This window comes from Lactuca saligna, chromosome 5, assembly GCF_052625555.1.
Source record: "Lactuca saligna cultivar CGN05327 chromosome 5, ASM5262555v1, whole genome shotgun sequence".
In the NCBI taxonomy this organism is placed as follows: Eukaryota; Viridiplantae; Streptophyta; class Magnoliopsida; order Asterales; family Asteraceae; genus Lactuca; species Lactuca saligna.
This window is the reverse complement of record NC_136421.1, coordinates 142,246,030-142,270,276: the sequence shown is the minus strand read 5'-3', so window position 1 is coordinate 142,270,276 and position 24,247 is coordinate 142,246,030. Positions and strand designations below refer to the sequence as shown.

Genomic DNA, 24,247 nt, shown 5'->3' with positions numbered 1-24,247 from the left:
CTTGTTTCAAGATATTTGGGAAGATCATAAATGTCTAAACCAGACACCTTTTTGGGAGATATTCAAGATAGTTGATTTTAAAGTCCTTAATATGACACCCAATATGAAATATTAAGGCTAGGACCCAACAAACTATTTTATAACTTAGAAGAGGTATGCCGTAATCCAAGCTATAAAACAATTTGAAGGTAGGTGAATGACGATTCACCAATTTCCACCAAGATAAACGAAATGTATTATTAGGTTTTAATTGGATTTGAAACTCCTAGATCTTTTGAGATTCATTGAACTGTTCAATGGCATGTTTCAATCTCGAGTGTGCCCTTCAGGTTTTGTGACTGGGATGCCGAGGATCACAAAACAAGGTGTGAAGTAACCATGCAAATTACTTGGTACCCTTAAGTGTTTACCCCTCAATCGATGTGCCGGTTAACCACACACGCTCCATCGATACTATGATAAACATTAAGTTACCCTTTTCCTACCTTGTTAAATACGAGTTAGTGTGCCGGTTAACCACACACGCTCCACTAACCGACTTAAACAAAGTGCAAAGTGTAATTTCATGGATTAGCACCTTATTCACATTTTCCTAAGTAACTAAGATTGGGAATTATTAAGAGTTTAGTTACTTAGTATTTATCATTAATACTTTTAATGAAGGGAGAATTATAGTCATGTCAAACCCGTTCGGCTAACGACCCTCCACCAGTCAAGCAAGCGGTGGGTGAGAGTGGACACCCATTAAGTTGCCATTTTACAGGCAACAACCTTATACCCACCTTATAGACCAGCTTCGTGAATGAGGCGTACTAGCGGTAAGACCGACTTTACTCTTATATATATATATATTATTAACTTATAATATTATAAAGTATAAGGGTTGAATTTTAACTTTTAAAATTCTAAGGGCTAACTTGGAATTAAAGTATTCATAAGAGAAAACTTTACAAATTCCAAAACTTAAGGGCAAGTTTTGAAACTATTCAAAACTAATTAATTCCATAACTTATGTGTTTAAAGTAGTTTTAATCCAAAAACTCTTCAAGTTCCATAACTTGAGGACGAATTATGGAAGACTTTAAACTAATAAAGAATTAACTTTTTCTTTATTTTATAACTTATGAAATTAATTAAGGTTACATTATTTTTTTTATTTATTTAATGAAGAGACTCTTCATTTTTTGTAACCTTTGCCAACTTTATGATTTTTATGAGTCTTTAATGTGACTCTTCATGTAACTTAAGGATAAGTTACACAAACACATTTTATACTCAACTCTTAGATTAATTTGGATTGAAAACAACTTTTTCACTCAACTTTTCTATTAATCTAAGCAACTCATAAGAACAAGATAATTCAAATCAAACTTTTTCATGTAATTAGTCTAACCTTTAAACTAATACAAAACATGAATCTATTGACAATTATCTTTGAAAATGGATTAGCATGAACATTACCACATTAAAAACAAGTTTATAAGTTCAAAAACAACTTAGGGTAATGTTCCTAGTCCATTTCTAGCCAAAAACCTCGAAGATATGCTGTCTGGGGTCCAACTCGTCGAGTGCATGAACACAACTCGGCGAGTTGGATGCATTTTGCCTTGGACTCGTCGAGTCCCTTCATGCACTCGGCGAGTCAGCTGGGCTGACAGCATCAAAACTCGATTTTTTCAGCTTCTATTGCAGGTATAACAAGAAAACAAGCCTAGGCTCTGATACCACTGTTGGGTTATGAGCATTCTAACACTCCTAAGTGTACATGCAACCCTAAATACCTTGGATCTATGTTTTCTCTATTATACATGCAAATATGAACATCCAAGGTATTATCCTAATCTAGCATACAAAACTATAAATATAACAAGATATAATACATACCTCTTTGATGTAGAATGTCTTCATGAAGTTTGAGTGCCTAGTGCCCCAAGTGTGACACCTCAAATGGTTCACACAACACCAAATACACTTGGAATAACTTGAGAGAATTCTACACTTCATAAAATCGGCTAGCCCTCTCTAGAATAATCTAGTGGCCGATTTTGGTCAAGAATAATATCTATATATAGTGTTACAATTAGGGTAAACTCTAATTGTCATGACTTTCCATTTCCTTGGATCCATGGGTTCAAATACACCATGGAGCATCCAAGGAGCATCATATGGGTTTTGGCCCAACTAGATAATCCATGGAGCATTAGCCCACTATACAAGTATGGATGATTTACACAATCAACCCATATATTTAATTAGTCTTCTTTTGATCACTTAATTAATCCTAGATTAATTCTTGATCAATACTAATTAAATAATCTTATTATTCTTATTATTAATATACTAGAACTTATAATATATTAATAACCATAAGTGTCTTATTTCTCTCATTATAGTCCATCCAAGTGCATGATGCCATGCAACCCAAATGGACCATGCCGGGTCGGGTCAAGTCTTACCAATTATAGTTACGGACTTAGACATTAATCCAACAAATCTTTTGTCGGGGGCTCGAGTGCGGAAACCGAGGTGAGGGGAGGGTCTCTGGAGCTTAGAAGTATGAGAGAATGACTGAGGGATTGTGATTTGTGTGCAAAAACTTGAGCTTATGCCTTCTATTTATAGGGCTGGAAACCCTCGTACGTATAGCGTACCTCCGACGTACGCGGGGCGTAGTTAGTACACGGGGCGTAACAATGCGTCATGGCTGACGACTCCTGGCTAGCTAAGTGTAGCTTGGGCGGGCCGATGGGACTCGACTCTGGGTCTAGTACGCGGGGCGTACTCCCAGAGAACGCGGGGCGTAATCCGCCCTGTCCTCTTCTAAATTCCGTAACTTTCGCGTACGAGCTCCGTTTTTCGTGTTCTTTATATCCACGCGTAGGTGAGATTATGCTCTACAACTTTCATTTAGACTCCGTCGGCTAGTTTTGTCTTTATTTTTAATGATATATTTTTAATAGGTCGGGCCTCCTAAAGTTCGTTTAAAAACTCATAGGTTCTTTATTCGACGTCGGTTTTTGTTTGTCTTCTCATCCATTTGTTCCTATTGCGGAGATCTTCAACTCTCATTTGGATTGCGTTAGCTAATATACACTCGATCTTAAATTCGAGTTTTTAGCCCTCTACTACTGTTACGAAGCTTCGAAAAATTCGTAACTTCTTCATACGAGGTCCAATTTGGGCGATCTTTTTATGCACGCTCACCTTTTAACGAGATCTACGATTTATGTTTAGATACTTAAGGCTAAAATGCACATTATTGAGATTTTACTTTTTACGTCAAATAATGTTTTAACGGCGTGTCGTAAATATACGAGTGGTTATAATTTCTTCAATATAATCCGGTTTTGAGCGTTCTTTATGTTTTCGGAAACCTTGACACGTTAATTAGTATTTGATACATCCCAACTTAGATATTTGAATACTTTATTTTCAAGGTTAATTTAGTTGTATTTGACTTTTGAGCGTTACAATGCTTTTGGAAAATATAGGGTGGTCACACCGTGCACCTAAACTTTGTGAACCCTCAGGTTCTAGCTCTGATAAACATGCACTACATAAATCACATAGAAATAATGCAGTACAACACATAACATACATAGCATACAAATACTCTATCACATAACTCTGGTTACCTACTCAAGGTAATACAGTATAGTGAGAAGACTCACCTCGCGTATCTCGGTATCTCACGAATCCTGGAAATCCCTCGTGCTCGATCCTCCGAGCTCTAATCCTCATATAACATTATATGTTTCTAATTAACACTTTATATCTCTAAGGTTGACTATCCATAAGAAGTCAATCACATGTTAACTCTGGTCAACGGTCAACGGTCAACAGTCAACTCTGACCGGACTCGGCGAGTACCATGGCGACTCAGCGAGTCTAGACGTTTTCACCAACCCTCTGAAATCCCCTTACTACACGTCGAGTATTCCCCCCTTTACTCGACGAGTTTCATCTGAATGAATCGCGGGGCCACCCCGACTCAACTCGCCGAGTCTCAAGGACAACTCGGCGAGTCCAAGTTTGACTCAGTCCATTCGTCATCCCTCTCCAAGTCACCCTGACTCACTGAGTCTACCCATGACTCGATTGGACCACTTGCTGAGTAGTCCCAAGGCAATCTTCAAGCTACTCGCCGAGTCGGATGAACAGACTCGGCGAGTCCATGCCATGCAACCACTCCAACTCGCTTCTATGGTCAGGTCTGCTTCCAAAAACTATAGATCTGGCCTCCCTCGACTGATTCATCACGTAAAGCTCCTATCTTGGTGCTCATAACACACCCTATAGCTCATAAATGGAGTTTTTGACCTAAGGCATGAGGATTCCAATCCAAAGCCTCCATTGATTCTCAAAAAGCTTGGGTAAAGGGACACTCTGGACCTCTAAGGGTCCAGATCTATGGTTCCAACCTCATAAGGGACCAAGAGGACACTAAATCTTGCCATAAAAGGGTTCAACAAACCCTAAATCTAGATAAACAACAACACACAAGAAGGTAACTCGGATTTATTACCACAAAAGTGATGCTCTGGACTCCAAACCCACAGAAGTGGCTCCTCTTGCTTTCCCTTGGCTAGCTCTTCTCCTTCCTTGCAACAATGGCACATCCAAGGTCAATAATGGCCTCCTACTTAGCTCCAAATGCTCACACTCGATTAGGGTTTCACTCAAGGGACTGGTGAGCACAAATGACGGCCATTAGGCCCTTTAAATAAGTCTCAAACCCGAGAAATTAGGGTTTCATTACACAGCGCTGACTCGCCGAGTCCATATCCTGGACTCATCGAGTCCTGGCGCGATCCCGCATCCAGATCCGCGTCCCTACTCGGCGAGTCTGAGCTTCAACTCGCCGAGTCCCCCCACAAATCAACAAAATATAATAAACAAGATACCTGATAAAATCCGGCTGTTACAACTCTCCCCCACTAGGACTAGACTTCGCCCTCGAAGTCTCTCTCTAAAAACAGCTCCGGATGCTGCTCCTGCATCATACGCTCTGGCTCCCAGGTCATCTCTGATCCCCTCTGGTGTTGCCCCTAAACCAACACCAGAGGTACCTCCTTGTTTCTCAAAACCTTGATCTTCTGATCCCTGATGGCCACTGGTCTCTCGGCATAATTCAGGCTTGCATCCACCTGAATATCCTCTAACGGAACCACTGCCAATTCATCGGCTATAAACTTCCTCAACTGCGACACATGAAAAGTGTTGTGAATCTATCCCAACTCTGCTGGCAACTCCAACCGATAGGCTACCCGGCCTACCCTCGCAATCACACGAAATGGACTTATAAATCGGGGCCCCAACTTGGCCCTCTTCCTGAACCGAATCACTCCTTTCCAAGGAGAAACCTTCAGGAGAACGAAGTCGCCGACCTGAAATTCAAGCGTGGACCGCGCCTGTCCGCATAACTCTTTTGTCGGCTCTGGGCGGTCAATAACCTCTGTCTGACCCGTTGTATCTGCTTTGTTGTCTGAATCACGATCTCTGTACTGCCCATCACTCTCTGTCCAACCTCACCCCAACAAATGGGAGTCCGACACCTCCTACCATACAACAGCTCAAAGGGCGGCATACCGATGCTCGAATGATGGCTGTTATTGTAGGAAAACTCTGCCAAGGGTAAATACGTATCCCAGCTACCCCCAAAATCCAATACACATGCTTGAAGCATGTCCTCAAGCGTCTGAATCGTCCGCTCACTCTGGCCGTCTGTCTGGGGGTGATATGCGGTACTAAAATGCAGCTTAGTACCAAACTCCTCATGAAATTTCTTCCAGAATCAGGAAATGAAGCGCACATCACAGTCCGAAACAATCGAGATCGGTACCCCATGCCGACACACCACTTCTCTCACATAAACCTCCGCCAACTTCTCTGCCGAAGAACTCTCACTGATGGCAAGAAAGTGAGCGCTCTTCGTCAACCTATCCACAATCACCCAAATTGCATTAACTCCTCTGGCAGTCCTCGGCAATTTGGTGATGAAATCCATAGTGATCTGTTCCCACTTCCACTCGGGAACCTCCAATGGCTGCAACTTGCCATGCGGTCTCTGGTGCTCGGCCTTCACCCTTCGACAGGTCAAACACCTCTCGACAAACCATGCGACGTCCCTCTTCATACAAGGCCACCAATACTCTTTCCTCAAATCCAAATACATTTTTGTAGCCCCGGGATGGATCGAAAATTTTGATCTATGAGCTTCCTCCATCAATGTAGTACGCGTACCGCTCACAAACGGTACCCAAATCCGGCCCTGAAAAGTCATAATCCCTCGACTATCCGACACAAACTCAGAAACCAAACCAACGACCCGTTCTCTCTTCTGCATCTCCAGATGCACAGCCTCGGCCTGTGCCCCACGAATGGCGTCCAAAACTGGAGCTATCACGGTCAATCTAAAACATAGATTTCGCAGTGGAGTACTCTCCGCCCTGCGACTCAATGCGTCGGCTACCACATTAGCCTTGCCCGGGTGGTACAAGATCTCACAATCATAATCCTTGACCACATCTAACCACCTCCTCTGCCGCATATTTAGGTTAGGCTGATCCATCAAGTACTTCAAGCTCTTATGGTCCGTGTATATCGTACAACGAATCCCATACAAGTAGTGTCGCCAAATCTTGAGAGCGAACACCACTGCCCCCAACTCTAAATCATGTGTGGGATATCTCATCTCACGAGGCTTCAACTGCCTCGATGCATATGCTATCACATGTCCCTTCTGCATCAGCACTGCTCCCAGCCCTAAAATCGAGGCATCACAGAATACCACAAAATCTTCCATCCCTTCCGGAAGAGCTAATACCGGAGCTTCGCACAACCTTTGGCGAAGCGTCTCAAAGGAGGTCTGCTGCTCGGGACCCCATAAAAATGTAACACCCTTCCGGGTCAATCTGGTGAGTGGCACTGCGATCTTGGAGAAATCCTTGATAAACCTCCGATAGTACCCTGCCAACCCAAGGAAGCTCCTGATCTCAGAGGGTGACTTTGGCACCTCCCATCTCATCACCGCGTCAACCTTGGCCGGATTGACCAATATCCCTTTCTGATTAACGAGGTGCCCCAGAAACTGGACCTCCCGCAACCAAAAATCGCACTTGGAAAACTTTGCATAAAGTTTCTCCGATCTCAAAACTCCAAGAACTTCCCTCAAATGCTCCTCATGCTGCTCTCTAGATCTCGAATATACCAGAATATCATCGATAAATACAATCACCGACCGATCCAACATCGGCCTGCATACCCTGTTCATGAGGTCCATGAACACAGCCGGGGCATTGGTGAGCCCAAAAGGCATCACCACAAACTCATAATGCCCATAACGCGTCCTGAATGCTGTCTTCAGGACGTCCTCGTCCCGCACTCTCACCTGATGATAGCCCGACCTCAAATCGATCTTGGAGAACCAAGATGCTCCCTGTAACTGATCGAATAAATCGTCGATCCTCGGCAACGGGTAACGGTTCTTGACCGTCAGCTTATTCAATTCTCGATAATCAATACACATTCGATGCAAGCCGTCCTTCTTCTTCACAAACAGAATGGGTGCTCCCCACGGCGAGTTACTCGGCCGAATAAACCCCTTCCCAAGCAGCTCCTGAAGCTGCAAGGATAACTCTTGCATCTCTGGAGGTGCAAGACGATAAGGCACCTTAGCGATAGGCGCGGCTCCCGGAACCAAATCGATACTGAACTCCACTTGCCTCACGGGAGGCACACCCGGTAATTCTTCGGGAAAAACATCTGGAAACTCACGCACCACCGGAACTTCATCCACTGAACTCGATCTCTCGGAGATCACTCGTGTATCCATCACATACGCCACAAAACCCTTACAGCCCTGCTGTAAACACTGCCTCGCCGTAGCGGCCGAACAAAAGGCTGATCCAGAACGTGTACCCTCGCCGTATACGGAAAGAACTCCCCCACTAGGATCTCGTATGGTCACCAGCTGATGCTCGCAGTCGATAACCGTGCCGAATCGGCTCAACTAGTCCATGCCCACTATGACACAGACATCACCCATCGCAATAGGAACCAGATCGATCGGAAACTCAACCCCAAAAATCTCTAACACACATCCCCAGAGGACCTCCGTGGCACAAATCACTCTGTCGGTAGCTATGGAAACCCACAGAGGCCGACTCAATGCCTCACGACTAACACTGATATGCTGACTAAAGGCCAAAGATACAAAAGACCGACTCACACCCGAGTCAAATAACACTAAAGCAGGCACAGAGTTCACAAGGAAGGTACCTATGCATAGCATAATATAAGCATAATATCTCAACACCAAAAATAAATATATAGAAGGAAACGTACCAGCCACAACGTCCGGTGCAGCGCGGACCTCTTCCGTAGTCAGCTGAAAGGCTCTCCCTCGAGCTCTCGGTGCCTCGACCTTCACGGGCCGACTCTCTGTAGCTCTGATGGCGGCGGGAGCAGATCCCTGAGATGCTCCACGCAGCAGCGGACACTCCGCCTTCCGGTGTCTGGTCTGGTTGCAGTGAAAACACATTGCAAACCCCTTGGGGCAGTCCTTGGCCATATGCCTCTCCTTGCCACATTTGTAGCAAGATCCTGCTCGAAAAACTCCATCGTGACCCTTGCCGCACTTCCCGCAAGTGCGGCCCTTCTGGCTCCCGGGTTTGGGATCAGCGGGCTTGGCCCGCTTGGCTGCCGGCTGGAGCTGTGCCGGCCGCCGATCCCTCCCCAGAGACTCCGCCTCCTCCCTGGCCTGAGTCTTAAGCTTAATCTCCCTCTTCCAGGCATTTGCCTGAAGCTCAGCAAATGTCTGATACGAGGAGTTCGCGGCGAACTCCCAAATATCCCGTCTCAAAATGCTCAGGTAGCGGCTCATACGTGCCTGCTCAGTGGACACGTGCTCAGGGCAGAACATCGCCCTCTCATGAAACATCCTCGTGATCGCTGTAACTGACTCAGTACCCTGCTTGAGGGTCAGAAACTCCTGTACCAAACGCTCCCTCTCAACCTGGGGAACGTACTCATCTCGGAACATGGTAGTGAACCTCTCCCAGGTCACTGCCGAAAGATCAGCAGACGTGAAATGCGCCGTCACAAACTTCCACCAGTCCTTCGCTCCCAAGCGAAGCTGGTTCAGCGCGAACCGAACCTTCAGATGCTCAGGAGATGAGCAAGTGAAGAAGCACCCCTCCATATCAGATATCTACCTCATAGCTGCCACCGGATCCTGTGTACCATCAAACTCTGGTGGTTTGGTGTTGCTGAACTCCCGAAACAGTGACGCATCACCTCCTTGGGGTCTTGCCGCAGCGATCGCTGCGGTAGCCGCTGCAACAGCAGCCTCAGAAAGAGCGGCATAATACTCGTCAAACGTCTCAATCAGCGCGGTCTTAATAGACCCGAACATCTCTGGTATCTCAGCTCTGATGACCGCAGCCACCTCCTCATGAATGATCTGTCGAATCTCCTCATCACTAGCTCCGGCACCCTCCGGCATATGACGTGTCCTCACCATGATTAACCTCTGAAATACAACATGCGATAAATTAGAATTCACTCGAACATTCTTACACTCGACAATCCACCCCTCCTTGATTCCTGGTATCCTAAGATTCTTATTTGGACTATGTACTGCCCCGGTGCTTTCAGTAGTACGGGCCCAATACTACTGTCCACACCGTCTCAGTACACACCCCAAACCTTCCTCTTCGGATCCCAATTCCCAAGTACTCTATCATGCGTAGACCACTCTCTAATAGATCTCTCAATAACCCCTTGCTGCTACCTACTCACTCTCAGCATCTAATAGTAGCTCACCCCTCCCTAGGCTAAGGCATCACAAATCAGGCCACTCTAGTCCTATTAGCAATACCTAGCCTACTCTAGCATGAAGATACATCATATCAATATTAATATCACGTAATATAAAGGTATTTTGGGAATTCACCGTTCGGGCGCTGACTGATCGTACACACGTTTCTTCCTGGAATTTGTTTCTTTCTCAAGAAAAACTTTTACTCTTAGAAAAGTTAGGTTTTCTTTTGAAAATATCTTTCCAATTCCTCAGTTTGAGTTCAAATACTCCCGAAGGTGTACCCGAATCCCTCAAACCAAGGCTCTGATACCAAATTGTAACACCGTAAATTTCAAAACAAAATTTTCAATTTTCTTATAAAACATAATTCGATTAATATTCATCAAACAACCATATTAATTATCCAATATAGGTTAATACAAAATCCCAAGATCACAATGTAAAAACTCCGAGTGTGTGTGTATGGATCAAGCCGGCGCCTTCCCGCGGTCGTCACTAGTACCTGAAACAATAACATCAAACACTGTAAGCACAAGGCTTAGTGAGTTCCCCAAAATACCACATATAACACATATTAGCCACTCGAGGCTATAACTCTGTGGGTCCGTGCACCCAAACTCTGTGAACCCTCAGGTTCTAGCTCTGATAAACATGCACTACATAAATCACATAGAAATAATGCAGTACAACACATGACATACATAGCATACAAATACTCTATCACATAACTCTGGTTACCTACTCAAGGTAATACAGTATAGTGAGAAGACTCACCTCGCGTATCTCGGTATCTCACGAATCCTGGAAATCCCTCGTGCTCGATCCTCCGAGCTCTAATCCTCCTATAACATTATATGTTTCTAATTAACACTTTATATCTCTAAGGTTGATTATCCATAAGAAGTCAATCACAGGTCAACTCTGGTCAACGGTCAACGATCAACGGTCAACTCTGACCGGACTCGGCGAGTATCATGGCGACTCGGCGAGTCTAGATGTTTTCACCAACCCTATGAAATCCCCTTACTACACGTCGAGTATTCCCCTCTTTACTCGACGAGTTTCATCTGAATGAATAGCGGGGCCACCCCGACTCAACTCGCCAAGTCTCAAGGACAACTCGGCGAGTCCAAGTTTGACTCAGTCCATTCGTCATCCCTCTCCAAGTCACCCTGACTCACTGAGTCTACCCATGACTCGATTGGACCACTTGCTGAGTAGTCCCATGGCAATCTTCAAGCTACTCGCCGAGTCGGATGAACAGACTCGGCGAGTCCATGCCATGCAACCACTCCAACTCGCTTCTAAGGTCAGATCTGCTTCCAAAAACTATAGATCTGGCCTCCCTCGACTGATTCATCACGTAAAGCTCCTATCTTGGTGCTCATAACACACCCTATAGCTCATAAATGGAGTTTTTGACCTAAGGCATGAGGATTCCAATCCAAAGCCTCCATTGATTCTCAAAAAGCTTGGGTAAAGGGACACTCTGGACCTCTAAGGGTCCAGATCTATGGTTCCAACCTCATAAGGGACCAAGAGGACACTAAATCTTGCCATAAAAGGGTTCAACAAACCCTAAATCTAGATAAACAACAACACACAAGAAGGTAACTCGGATTTATTACCACAAAAGTGATGCTCTGGACTCCAAACCCACATAAGTGGCTCCTCTTGCTTTCCCTTGGCTAGCTCTTCTCCTTCCTTGCAACAATGGCACCTCCAAGGTCAATAATGGCCTCCTACTTAGCTCAAAATGCTCACACTCGATTAGGGTTTCACTCAAGGGGCTGGTGAGCAGAAATGACGGCCATTAGGCCCTTTAAATAAGTCTCAAACCCGAGAAATTAGGGTTTTATTACACAGCACTGACTTGCCGAGTCCATATCCTGGACTCGTCGAGTCCAGGCGCGATCCCGCATCCAGATCCGCGTCCCTACTCGGCGAGTCTGAGCTTCAACTCGCCGAGTCCCCCCACAAATCAACAAAATATAATAAACAAGATACCTGATAAAATCCGGCTGTTACAAACCAGGAGGCTCCTTATATAGCTGAGGGATCTAGGGTTTAGGGGAAACCCTAGTTATCCTTTGCTTAGGGCCTAAGCAAACCCAAGGGCCTTATCCAAGCCCCTATGGACGAAATTATTAGGGTTTCCTCTAAAGATTTCGTCCACCCTTATCCAAGGGGTTTCTAGAGCCTTCCACTCAACTATGAGATAATTGCAAACTAGTCTCTGCACCTTATAATTAATTCTTTTAACCCCGAAATTAATTCTAATTAATTTCTGGCTAACAATTAATTAAACAAAATAATTTCTTATTAATATATTAATCTTTTAACATATTAATAAATTCATTTATATTAATTTATTAATCTTATAATAAATTAATATCTCTCCTTTCATAATTTCCTTGTCCGGTTGCTAGGTTTGAGGGCAACCCAAAAGGACTGTGCTGCTATCAATTCAAGTACATACCAATTATAGTTATGGGTTTAGACACCTAATCCAACAGTAATTGCATTTCCCATATCTGCGATCACATTTATGCTTTGAAGTTTCAATTCTAAAAAAAATCCGATCTGATGATTTAAGATAAGAAATGCGATGACATTTCCTATTTCTACAATCGTCTTTGTGCGTCGAGGTTCCAAAAAGTTCATAATTAGTATTGTACTTCATTAAAGTGGTCCGGGATGTTCTCTTGTAAAAAAAATACGATCACATTTTCATATTTGCAATTGTAGAATGTTTCGTATCCCTGATAAGCCTACAAATAGAGCCCCATAACCCTTCAGTCAAGGGTAATTATGATTCCAGATGACAAAGAGATGATTGTTTTTAAGATTACAAGTGCCAAACGAACATCTGAAGAACCGGATTCGATATGTATTATCAGTGTAGCAAAATTTATCAGTTAGAACTTAATTTCATCTTATGTATTTCGTTTTTAGCCATGTGAGGCTTAAAAACCCTAGATTTCAGCTTCTCAAAAGACTCAACTTTTTGTGCAACTAATCATTAGGCACAACTTTTTATTGTGTTTGTTGTTTAGTTTGATCAGTTTTATGCTTAATTGAACATTTGATTTTAATTCAGTTTTTGTAGGCCACTTTAATTGTTATTGAGGCATTCCAGTTATCTGACTTGTTTAGATCTGTAATTATCTTTATTAATCAGTAAAAGTAACGAATATTAGATTGGTTCTGTTAGTATTAACTCTAATATAAACTGATCAAACAAGACTTTACACTTTCAAGCTTGTGAGAAGCATTGGACTTTACTGAGAATTTTACACAGTGTCTAGTGTTGCTTTTCTTAATTTATTAAGAGTCTATTTACTCAAGTATTTTAATAGTTTTCTTTTATAAAATTCTGTCTAAATTAGTATTAATAATCAACAAAATTCCCCCCACTTAAATTTATATTAAATTAGTGTGTGCCTTACGTAAAAGAGGCAAAGACCTTAGTATGTGTCCATGTGGATTCGACCTAACTTTCTTGTACTACCCCCTAGTGTATTTGAGAAGTATTTTTATTTATATTATTTATTTTTTTAGGCGTTGCGACACGCACTTAACATACACCATTTACCATTTAACTTGTTTTAGGTATTCACAAAATACCATCGCAACTTGCTATTGAAGGTTTCTGACGACATTGTCATCTTCGACGACTCTCCTGTCATCTTCTCCAATGAGTCTTCGGCCAACATGAATTTTTTAGCGATTCACCACCCTGAACCGTCATCATCTTAACCACTTGAAGCAGAACATCACCCTTTACACCTTCATCTACACAAAATATTTTCCTCATCTTAACCATATGAATATTCATGCGAAATCTGGAGAACATGAACTCAAAACACATTAGATTTTTTTAGGTTTCGATCTTGAACATGAAAAATGTTTTGATTTTGAAGAACTCACAAGAACAATGAAGCTTCAATTTTGAATTTTGAACTTCGATTTTGAAGCTCGATTTTATTTCGGAATGTGTTCTTCATGTGTATTCTTCGGATCTAGAAACAATATGTAGACAAGGCTCTTTGTTTTTTGATTTCAATCTTGGATTTGAAGCTCAAATTTGGATATTGGATTTTGAAACTCGATTTTAGATATGGATGTGTTCTTTCATATATGAAAATATGGAAAATGGTTTTGGATGGTGTTTTCTTGTTGATTTTGTACATGTAAAATGTTGCATGGATGATGGTGGAGATGGTGGCGTATCGGAAGATGGCAGTCGGTGGTGATGATGCTCAACTGTAACAGTTAGTGATGGAGGACTACTTCATGCAGGAGCAATAGTCGTTGGAGATGACAAAGTCGTCGGAAAGATAATCGGAGAGTTGTGGGGGATGACAATGTCACCGAAAATCTTCAATAGCAAGTTGCAATGATATTGTTTGAACAGCTTAAACAAATTAAATGATAATGATGTACAAAAAAATAACCAAAGGTGAACAAAAATAAAAGTTTGTTAGCAGAATAAGTCATTTTCCCTATAATTTATTATCTTTATATATTTAAGGCCATTTTGTGCCATTTACAATATTTTCTTGGATCCGATTGTTGCAGTCGGGTTGGGGGTTCTTGTAGGATGACCGTTGTATGCGTACTTTTATTGGCGCCATGAAATGAAATCCTCTCTCTTAAATTTTCTCTATAGTTGCAAATCCCTCAAATCGCTCAAATCTGCTCATGCTTCACTTCTAGTAAACGGTTTATTTGCTACATCGGACATCGCGCTCAACAAGATTATTCGTCTCTACTTCCGTTTTGGATCCGCCCACGTTGCTCACAAAGTGTTCGATGAAATATCCCAACCAAATGTCTTCCTTTGGACATCCATGATTCATGGGCATGTCGAAAACAAACTCTATTCGCAAGCGTTTTTTTTGTTCCTTAGAATGCTTCGAGATTCAGTTGCGCCTGTGAATTATACTATAACTACAGTGCTCAAGGGTTTAGCTAGAGAAGCCAGATTAAGAGATGGCGAGGTGGTTTATGGATTTGTGATAAAATGTGGGTTTGATTTAGATACAATGGTACAAAATTCTATGCTTGATTTTTTTATGAGATGTGAGAAAACTGATTTGGCTAGATGTCTGTTTGAAGAGATGCATGAAAAGGATATTGTCTCCTGGAATTCAATGATACTCGGGTATTGCAACAATGGCAGAATAGACATCGCCCTTGAGTTATTCAGTAAAATGCCTGATCAAAATATCATCTCTTGGACCACCATTATACATGGGTATGTGAAACTTGGTGACTTGAAAAACGCACGCCACCTGTTCGATGAAATGCCTGTTAAAGATTTAGCTTCATGGAACGTGATGCTATCTGGGTATGTTGAATATGGTGAACTTGACAATGCTATTTATATTTTCAACACAATGCCTTTCCCTGATCTTGGATCTTGGAATTTAATCATCTCTGGATGCTGTAAATTTGGAAATCTTGAATCTGCAAGAAACTATTTTGACAAAATCCCAAGTAAAAACGTGGCTTCTTGGACAATTATGATAGATGGGTACATGAAATCTGGAAATGTGAATGATGCAAAGGTTTTATTCGATCAAATGCCTGAAAAGAATTTAATTTCTTGGTCTACAATGATTGGGGGTTATGCTAAAAATGGAGAACCAAAAACTGCTTTAGAGTTGCTTAAATTATTCAAAAACCAATCGATTAATCCAGATGAAACCTTTATCCTAGTTGTCATTTCAGCTTGTTCACAGTTAGGCGTTTTAGATGCTGCTGAGTCAGCAATCCGTGACTACGTGGGTCCCAATCTTTTCTCCAATTTACACATTGCCACTAGTTTAATTGACATGTACGCAAAATGTGGAAACATTAAAAAGGCTATAAACATTTTCAAAATGATTAACAAAAAAGACTTGTATTGCTACACTACAATGATCACAGCCTATGCGAATCACGGGTTAGGTCAAGAGGCAATTTCATTATTTGAAAAAATGAAAAAAGACAATTTAACCCCCGATGGGGCGACATTTATAGGGGTTTTAACCGCTTGTAATCACGGAGGTCTAATTGATGAAGGGTGGAAATATTTTAAAGAAATGAAAAACGTATATGGGATTGACCCGATAGATAAACATTATGCATGTATGGTTGATTTATTAGGGCGTAGTGGGTGTATTCATGATGCTTATAATTTAATATGTGGAATGAAGGTGGGACCCACGGCTGCGGTTTGGAGTGCTTTGTTGGCGGCTTGTGGTGTTCACCGCCATGTTGAGATGGCGGAAGTGGCGGCGGGTGAGTTGTTTAAGATTGAGCCGGGGAATTCGGGGAATTATGTTCTTTTGTCGAATGTTTATGCGGGTTTGGGGGAGTGGGAGAAAGTTGGGAAAGTGAGGGCGATGATGAGGGGGAATCGGGTGAGGAAGAATAGAGGTTCGAGTTGGATTGAGTTAGAGTGTGTGGTGTATGAGTTTGTGATGGGTGATTTTGAGTATTTAAATTGTGAGAGAGTGAAGTTTGTTTTGGATTTGCTTTGTGTAGAAATGGAAGTTGAGGATCATGGAATGAAATGAAAAGTTTTAATTTTATAACCTATGTTTGTTTATGTAAATTTTAGTGACAATTGTTTTTTTTAAGTTTCAAATTTTGATTAAATGACAAATGTATTTTCTAAAAATAATTAGAAATTTTCTTTTGTTGTAGTCTTGTTTGGGTTCTAATGAACTATTAATGTGTTTAGTTTTTTATTTTTTGTAAATAAAAACTTATAAATTGTAACCATGGGAAAACAATACAACGTACTTATACATAATAAAAAATTACGCATACATCATAACTTTTAAAGTGTTTATTTATCAACATCTTAAATATTTTTATTTATATTATGTATTAGTTGATGAAACTTATAATAATGAAAAGACATTTTAAAATACAATTCAATCATATATTTTGTATCAAATAATATATATTAAAAAACAAAAATATTTAAGATGAAAGTTGAAGAATAAACATTTCAAAAATCAAAAATAGATAGTAAAGATGGAAGAGTGGTAGCATCTTTTTATCTTGCCAAAGCTTATCTTCTACCATGGCAAATAAATAAGTGTTAGTAAAGTCCCAAAATGTTGCAACGTAAAACCGAAAAGTGCCACTAAAGAATTTTAGTACGAACGTTTTTAATGATATTTTTATTTGTGTTCATGATTCTTTGAGTTAATTGGACTTTCTTGGTTTTCAGTCACATTTGTTTTGTGATTTTGTGGTATCAAATGACATTTTTTTACTATTGTAACTCCTTTTTTATATCAAAATAATGTAAAAATAGTTCAAACATCTAAAACTCTATACCGTTTTACACCAACAAATAATATCTTGTTTAACCATATATAAATTGGCAAAAAAAAAAAAAAAAAAAACACCCAATTATAAGTTTATAACTAACCTCATTACATATTTATTTATATTTTTGTTGTAAAACTTTATGAAATAAATTATAACAAAACTATAACCAATAACTTATTACATTTACAAAAATATACCTAGTTATATTTAATAAACTAGAAATGAGTTATTTAATAATTATTACATATATAATAAAACTAGTCATTCAATAAACTAAAAATAAATAAATATTAAACTTGATAAACTAAAACTAGCACATCAAACTGTTATGACTTGAATTCAATAACAAAATACTAAACAAATGATTCTTATATTGATTGATAATACTCAAATATACCAACAAGATTACAAGAACTAAAGATACATTAGCTAATTCAAGATAGTCACTTCCCGAAAGGAAATAATTCGAGATTTCACAAGATAGATTGATTACATCACTTCTCATTCCAACTATCCTTTTATACTATCTGACATAAACAATCTAAATAATATGAAATACCTAAATTGGTTCTAATGCTCCTTTATTTGTTGAATTTCCCATATTTCTCATATCTATCATATGTGGATGCATAACACAAACTTTGTCACCATTTTTGTTGTAAAAATAATATAACACTAAGTTTGGTTTGGTGTTGTAATATCCATTTATATCAAACTAGTGACATTGTATCATTTTAGCTTAAAAAATAGGATTCCATGTTGGAGATGCGCTTACCCATTCGTATGACATTTGGTTTTTTTTTTTTTTTTTTTTTTTTTTTTTTTTTTTTTTTTTTTTTGGCATTACATGTCTGCAATCCAACCAAAAATGGTCATGAAATATAAACATTATTTTTCCAATTATCCTATCCATACCTTTTCCCTTCAATCCAACCAAACAAACATATGGACTTGTTTAATATTCACATATAGTTATAGTAACAAAACTATACAAATACCAACATCATCGCACATAGCACTATTTTCCCGAAAATATTATTATGTAAAATTGACCATTTCTAATGACTTCACTTTATATATACGGATGGATTCCCTATACAAATATACACACATATACTTAGCCATATAGATATGCATGTTTAACGTATGTATGTATGCACATGCATACATAGTAACATAGCTACATCATATATACACATCTATATGTAATGCATGTATGCATATGATGCATTTGTGATATTTTATCCATACTCTATCATCTTCGCTGTTTGGTCAAACAGATTTTGAATCGTGTATCCACATAATATCCCTGACAACACACAAAATCATCTATTATCACAACTGAATCACAAATCAAAGATTAGGCAAATCAAGATTTGGTGATGATTTTAATCTAAAATTAGTGATTCAAAGTATCCCTGGTTAGTTTTTGAGATAAGAGTGGATACGCAAATGCACGAGACCCACACAGAATTAATAATTAGCCTGGACTCAATGGCCCGCTTTCCTCCCCACAGGAACGTATAGGAATAAACATTGTCTATGGTTTGGTCAAACTTAGCAATCTCTAAGTTGTCATTTTAATTATATTTGTTTCAGATTCACTCACCAACATTTTCCCAAATGATAATATATTTTTTTGTAGATCTAGTTGATGAAAATACAAACCATCTCACATGGGCATAAGTTGAGAATTACAAGATCCTTATATGTTTTAAGTTATGAGCTACCAATAATTTTTACAAAGATTTTAAGTTGATCCTGAAGTGTCACAGTTGAATTCAGTTTGGAAGTTATAAATTAGTTTTACTTAAGCTCAGTAGTCGAAAATTATGTGTGTTTGTATATGGATAAAATGCAAGAAATAACAATGTATTTTCTTTGATTTGTTTATTATAGCACCGACTTTCATATATACTAGGTGTGAGACCCATGTATTACATGAGTTTAATTAAAAAAACAAATATAAAATTTTAACAATTTGAAAAGTTTGATTTTATAAGAAAAACGAAAAAAATTTGAATTATTAAAATTAATGAGACTTTAATATATTGAAAACATTACATATATAAACTATTTCTAATAAATACTTTACATATATATTACCTTACACATTAAATGTGGAATTTTAATTTAATAAAATAAAAAATACAACAAAACGACAAGTGGAAAATAGAAATTTTAAAATTGTAGAAAATATTATGTGTCCAAATGAATAAGAAGAGGACATGTGGTAAAAAAACCTTCATTTATTATAGAAGATTGTAATTTGACATATCCAAAATAAAGATTATCACTCCTATATTTACATAGATTTTTTTAAATATACTACTATAATAAGAAATAAAATGAAAGTACAATGGTTAGGATGCTATAATACACAAATATATATATAATATGGTGTTATTTTTTGTAATTAACAATTTTCAAAACAAAGAGAATCTAGCTTATAAAGCGTTATTAGTGTTGCATTCTTTTTTTCAGGTTTAGTGTTCAACTCTTGTGATGTTGATATTTGAAGTTGTTTAGAGTAGATTATATTTGTTGTCTAAAAAAAAGAAGTTTTCAAAATTGAAGTAAATAACAAAAAAAGGTGTTTACTTTTTTGAGAACATATATAAAGAAGGAAGACTGATTTTGCATATCGTAAATGAGATACTGTGGGTTACTTTCTGTCTAAATGTTTGCCAAAGTGCAAACCGATGTACTATTTACTTCGGTAAACATGTGCTTAGACATTGAAATTCACTGAACCTGTACACTAATTAAATAATTAAACATCGAAAGCTTAAATTGCCTTTATAAAAATTAAAGACCAAGTAAAGTGAAACTTGTTATGAAACTATAAAGTATAAACCCCATCATTTTTAATTAAAAAAAATTAGTCTCAAATCTTTTCTTAGTAGCACAGGGCTCCAAAAGGATTATACTTTACAACTTGTATTATGACTTTAATTAAAAAAATGTCAATAAAGTTGTAAACTGCTCAATATTATAATAAATCTTGATGCGAAAGTTAGTTTGATGGTATTTCATGCCTACCAATCTACTAACATAATTATTGGGAATATCTTTAATTAGTGAAATAACAAACCGACACGTTTCTTTTAGGGACATCTTAATTGCGTTTTAAACTTAAACTATATTAAGCCACATGAAGCATTACAGTTGGAATCTCTCTTCATTTTGGTAAGGGAACAAGTTTACTAGTGTTCCCATTGGCACATTTAATATTTTGGAATATTTGGTAGAAATAATATTCAATTGTACGTTAATGCATATGGATACCATTTCTGCCAGCTTCTACTTATCACAACCGTGATGACATAAATTGACAATTTAATGCCTCATGTGGCATGTGAACTTCTATTATCAAAAATTCAGGTAAAAAGACACGATAAATGAAAGTAGACAGCTCTGTATAGTGTTAGGTATGTGTTGGATTGAAACTAAGACTGATACAGAACGAAACTGAAACCAATGATACAAAAATAACAACTTTTCGTCCACCATTACAAAAACTCAATTCATGATTTATTGTCTATTCAAAAGACAAATAATCATAAAAAATAGTCTTAAAAAGTTTGTCCAGATATTATTCAGTTCAGGTCAGATCAGGTTATTCAGTTTAAATCGAATCAAGTTATTCAGTTCAGGTCGAATCAGGTCACAGTCTACTAAGGTCTTTTGTTGTCCCAATATAAAGATATGCATTGCCGTTGATATCAAACATAACATGTTTGGAAGATATATTATTTGCTGGAAATTTGACCTTTTCTATGCACCTTTAATAATTCATTTATGCTCTTCCTCCCCTTTTTTATAATTGTAATAACCCATTATTTGTTGTCGAATTTGCACTCGTAACCAACTTGTTTTTATTTGGTAGAGTACGATTTATATATTTTAATTATCAATTTATCATTTTCTTATAGTTAAAATCTTGGAGGGGTTTGACTTATGTACAAAATGGTTTTAAAGTAATGAAATCGAATGAAAACTTTTATTATGCGTTTGGTTGGGCGAAAAAATAAAACGAAACTCAATGATAAATGTTGAATAATCTTAAATTGTCACGTATAATAAAATTTCTTATTTGCTATTTCAATACTTATATCATATGGGTAGTTGATCTTTTAATAAAAAGGTAAATTTGAATTCTTTTGAAGGAAAACCCATCAAACATAGAATACCAAATTAAAAAAAAAAAAAAAAAAAAAAAAAAAAAAAAAAAAAAAAAAAAACGGAATGGAATTTGAAACTCCAATTCTATTAAAATCCGTTGGAATCCAAGAACCAAACACACACAAAGATTCGATAACTAAATTAAAGAAAATAATACATTAAAGATGATATATGTTCTTCTATATACAATCATGTATTTATATGGAACTTTTTAATCAAAATAAAAAAAGATTCTTACAAACAAAACATCGAACCTCAAAAAACATCACTGATATTCCTGCCACAAATTTACAGAATCAAAACTATATATGATCATACTATAGATTGCCTTAGCTTTTCATAAAGCATATGACTTTTTTTTTTTATGTTTTTTTTTTCTTCCTATTCAAAATATGAAAACAGTTCTTCGAGAACTCAAGCTGAAAGATTCATCCATCTTCTCTTCCACTCCATGATATATAACTTCACATCATCTTTATCACCTTCATAAATTGCATCCCAATCCTTTTGCTTCTGATCCTTTCATTATTCTCATTCTCTTGCATGATAACATAAACATCCTGCAAATCATAACATAAGATTCATAAATATAAGTTTCTATAAAAATAACCCTAATTAGCTCACTCTTCTAACCCAATTATGTCATATGTGAATTATGTGACATGTAACGTAATACTAACTTATAATATACCAATTTGTTTAACTTAATGTTACTTAATTCATAATAGACTTAATTGATCATGTTCTTGACTTCTTTCAAATATCATTTAACAACATACTATTTAATGGATAAAAAGGTTTTTTTTTTAAAAAAAAAAGAAAGAAATAGGGACTTACTCCCATGGAACATCACCAACAAGCATCCAATCGCCATCTTTATCTTCATAAGTAGGTGCAAACTCAGATCCTTTGTATCCATCTCTTTCAGAATAAGCACCAATGGTGAGTTTAAACATGTTCTCCAAAGCTTTAAGAAGCTCTGAATAACCTTTATAAACCTTCAAGTCAATCTTTCGAAGATAAGGTGCACCATCCATGCTTACTTTCACATACATCCCGCTTTCTGTCTCCATCTTTTTCGCCTGAAAGTTGTTCCTCCGGTAGTTCCTCACCGGTGGCCATCCGACGACTTGCGATCTGCGATTTTCAGTAAACCCATTAATTAGAATCACAATATAAATCGATTAGAAGTATGATTGATGGCTATTGAACTTACTTGGCTGCAGGTGAAGTTTCGATATCGGATTCTTTGTGTTGGGAACTGCCTTTGGATTCCGTGCAGTCGTCGGTGGTTTCCGGCTGCGATCGTTTGTTGGTGTTCTTGAAGGATGTAATGGTTGATTCTTGATCGGATTCGGCTCTTCCGGGCAAACCCAGTGTAAGATTCAAACAGTCTTCCATATTCATTTAATGTTTTTTTTTCCGATCTCAAAACTGGATGATGAACTGGCCCAACTGAAATTGATTTTTTTTCTTTGGAGAGCTTTTGTTGATTGAAATGTCAGACAGGGTGGTATATTTATATATATGAATGTGAATGGAAGAAAATGGAAGGAGGGATGGGGGTGGGGGTGGGGGTGGGTGGTGGGGGAGGGGGTGTGGGGTAGAGGGAAGCTTTTTTTTATTTCTTGGTGGGGTCGGAGGTTAGAAAAATTGATGTTTTTAGTTCTATATTGGTTCATCCCTTACAAATATATTATTATTATTATTATTGTTTTTTACAGTAAGTTAGACCACTCGTCCATGCATATGTTAAAAGATACATTTAGTTTTTATTTTTAAAAATTAATTCAGTTATTTATTATTTTTTTTATTATTTTTTTTTTTTTACACTCAATCTGTTGGGACGTAAAAAAAATATTTTGCACTTAAGAATTTCTTATTTATTATTTATTATTTTTAAATTAAAAGCAAAAAATATCATCACCCTACCCCTTTTCTTTCCCAATCTCTTTTCATCTCCTTTCTCCGGCGAGACCATAACATCACCAACATTGTTTATTTTCGACTGAGGAACATGAAGCACATGAAGCAAGAAAGCACGTTTTTTCTGGCGAGAGGGTTGCAAGCTACAAAGATCAACAACATATGTCGAAAACCATACCCTAGCCACCTCTTGATTTTCCAGTGAGAGGGTAACGATTTGTTCTGTCGTTCAATTAAGAACATGATAATTGATTTCCTTGTTATCCATCCGTGATTGTTCTCGATCTCATTTTTCCTACAACACCAACCTATGAAGACGAATCCCCCGTCCTCTTTCTCAGCTCCACGACATATGGACTTCATCCTCCCATTATAGATCCAAAAATCAAAACGATGGTGATTTCAAGACGACGTTGCCATTCTTCGTCTTTCTTGCGACAACTCAGATGGAAGTGAAGGAGGTTGGAGATAGATGTGCACCACGACAACCACCCAAAACCCTAGTCGTCGTAGGCTTTCCTTTGCACTTTCTCACCACAATTCTCCTCATACTTCTTTATCTTCATGTAACACCTTGTTCTAAATTATTCAACTATGGAATTTCAGAGGCCAAGGCTAAGGGCGTTTTAGTCTTTTATGAATCTTAGAGGTATTATTCGAGAAGGTTTCGGGCCGGGTTGTGTTGATAGAAGCATAGGGATTCTCTTCACCTTTCTGTGGATATAAAGTTCATCGGAAACGAATCTAGAATGAAGGAGTTATGATACTTTGAAGATATTGACATTTATGGCCCCTTAATGGAAAAGTTGACAAGGCAGGCCATTCATGCAATTTGGGACACGCGTGGGTACGCCCACCGTAGCGGAGCAAATGATCGTGGGTGGGAGAGGCGTACGCCCAACGTACGCTAAAAGCCATTAAACCCTAATTTTGGGTTGAGCCACTATATAAAGAACATAATGGCTTCAACCCTAGCCC

The 24,247-nt window shown here is 38.3% G+C and overlaps 2 protein-coding genes across 2 annotated transcripts; one reads left to right on the top strand and one right to left on the bottom strand.

Annotated features, from left to right (window-relative positions):
- The first annotated feature begins 14,396 nt into the window (after positions 1-14,396).
- LOC145045420 (pentatricopeptide repeat-containing protein At5g15300-like) lies at positions 14,397-16,407 on the top strand. Its single transcript, XM_078993749.1, has one exon. It carries the CDS (start codon positions 14,464-14,466, stop codon positions 16,387-16,389), a length of 1,926 nt encoding a protein of 641 aa, XP_078849875.1. The 5' UTR covers positions 14,397-14,463; the 3' UTR covers positions 16,390-16,407.
- A 5,073-nt stretch (positions 16,408-21,480) lies between these two features.
- Positions 21,481-22,850, bottom strand: LOC145048933 (auxin-induced protein 22D-like). The gene is made up of 3 exons (XM_078997583.1): positions 22,560-22,850; positions 22,181-22,480; positions 21,481-21,903 (listed from the first exon to the last, which is right to left on the bottom strand). The coding sequence occupies exons 1-3, from the start codon at positions 22,748-22,750 to the stop codon at positions 21,828-21,830; spliced, it is 567 nt and encodes a 188-aa protein (XP_078853709.1). The 5' UTR covers positions 22,751-22,850; the 3' UTR covers positions 21,481-21,827.
- Between the last annotated feature and the right edge of the window lie 1,397 nt (positions 22,851-24,247).